This window comes from Pygoscelis adeliae, unplaced genomic scaffold, assembly GCF_000699105.1.
Source record: "Pygoscelis adeliae isolate BGI_AS28 unplaced genomic scaffold, ASM69910v1 Scaffold628, whole genome shotgun sequence".
In the NCBI taxonomy this organism is placed as follows: Eukaryota; Metazoa; Chordata; class Aves; order Sphenisciformes; family Spheniscidae; genus Pygoscelis; species Pygoscelis adeliae.
In genome coordinates this window covers 50567-52465 of record NW_008825408.1, presented here as the reverse complement: position 1 = coordinate 52465, position 1899 = coordinate 50567, and the positions used below count along the sequence as shown (strand labels likewise).

The following is a 1899-nucleotide window of genomic DNA, read 5'->3' as shown; positions in this document are numbered from 1 at the left end:
CTCCGGTATCCCAGTGCTGGAGACAAACTTCTGAAGGGAGGGGGGGGAAACGTTCCCCGCTGCCCTGAGCTGAACTGGGCCTGCAAAGGGATTAACGCCCAGCCCCGACCTCCGCCTAATCTTGCTGGGGGACGTGGGCAGGGCTTCGGGGGCTTCTGGAAAAAGCGAGGCAACCTTCGTCCTGGGAAGCTGGGGAAGGGGCTCCCTGCCGCCACTGCGGCGTGCAGGGGAAGCCCGATGCGAGGGAGAGGGACGCAGCCTGGGAAACCCGTGCGAAAGGGTGGATGTGTATTGGAAGAGGGTAGGCTGTTGGTGCTCTCTTGGGAAAGCTGAAAGGTCTCAGTCCTGGAGGGCTGCCGCGCCTGGATAGCTGGGGAGTGGACGTCTAAAGCGGCGTCGGCACCTGGAGAGGTGACACCTGCTGTCTCTCTAGGTACTGCTGTTCCCGAGCTGTTAAATCCCCCCCCCGCCACAAGAAAAAAATACTTGCCAGGACACTTCTGTTGTCACAAAGCCGGGTGACAGCACCTTAGCGTGGGTGGTTGTTGGGTTTTTCCTAGCCAGCTCAATTTCTTATTGGGTTGGCTGTGATCACAGGGCTGCCGCCTGCCCTCCCCGCCCTGCCTCTGGAGCTTACCGTCCTCTACAACTCCCTGCTTTTTGCTACGGGAGCATCTGACTCTGCCATCCAAGGAGAAGCAGAAGGAATACGCCAGGGGCTCCTCAGGGGTAAGGAGATGGTTCTCGGTACGAGGGCACCCCGGGGCAAAGAGGTTGTTCCCTGTGCTTTGGAGACGTGGGGTGACTGGCCAGAGGTGGGGGGGTGGGCAGGGAAGCCTGGCTCTGCCGGGAAGGGCAGGAGGTGGGGCGGCTTGCGGCCAGGGATGATGTGCAGCTGCCTGTCTGCCGGCCTGCCTGCTGCTGCCCGCGGGGATGGGCCAAAGGTTTTAAGGGAAACGAGAGTTTTCAAGGCGTAAGGTGCCAAGTCTCTAGCAAAGTTCTAGTAACAGCAGAAAATGAGTGTTTTCTTTGGTTATGGTGTGCTGGCTTCAAAGAAAACTCACTGACATAGGCTTCAGGTCAGAGTGGGGATCTGCAGTGTCGGCACATGCTTGAATGGGGGCAAGTGACCTGAGGAGAGCTGGAGTCGTAGCTCTGAACTGCGTGTTGTCTCCCGAGTGTGCCGCTGTTAACCCCACTGTCCGAGAGTTTGGTTTCCACGCCGCTGAGGCTGGGCCACCCCTGTAACCCCATTCCTTCCCTCGCCACGAGGAGCCTGTGCTTGCTTGAGGCTTTCTCTCCCTCTTGGGAGAGTGTCTGCTACAGGGCACCAACCTGTTGTCTCACGGTGGGGGTTTTTTTTGTTCGTCTTTTTCAGTTCTGGAGGCTTGTGGGGCCTGTGGGCAGGGTCTTAGCACCGAGGAGCTGTGGCAGAAGGTGCTGCAGGAGGTAACTGTGGAGGAGCTGCAGGCACCTTTGCACCGACTGGGGGCCCTGCAGGCGGCGTGGTGGCTGGCGGCCAGCCGCCTGGGAAGCACTGCTGGCCTCTTTCGGCTCCTGAGCAACGCTAAGGTAACTGGGCACGGGCGGGTGCTGCGCAGCTCCCGGTTACCTGCACCGGAGTATCTGCGCAGATATAAATACCCGCGGGTTTGCTAAAGGGGGCAGAGCTGGCATAAATACTGTGTTTGTCATAAACCCCACTCTGCAAAATGTTGCTGTGGCATTTGGAGACCTGAACCCATCAGCGCTGCCCAGTCAGCGTGAGTAATCCTCTCCCTGGCGTCCCAGCGTAGCCTAATAGCCCCAAGTGCGTTAATGAGTCCCAGAATATCTCGGGGCTCTGGACCTCGAGGTGCAAGACAGGAGACCTGGGCAGGCTGGAAGGGGCTGCAGGGG

General features: G+C 59.3%; 1 protein-coding gene across 1 annotated transcript in view; it reads left to right on the top strand.

The window, feature by feature from the left end:
• The window catches only part of FANCG (Fanconi anemia, complementation group G), a 13619-nt gene that overhangs the window by 4915 nt on the left and 6805 nt on the right, over positions 1 to 1899 (top strand). The window contains exons 2-3 of the mRNA XM_009330421.1: positions 598 to 729; positions 1379 to 1572. Of these exons, the coding sequence (XP_009328696.1) occupies positions 598 to 729; positions 1379 to 1572 (326 nt within the window). The remainder of the gene's footprint in view (positions 1 to 597; positions 730 to 1378; positions 1573 to 1899) is intronic.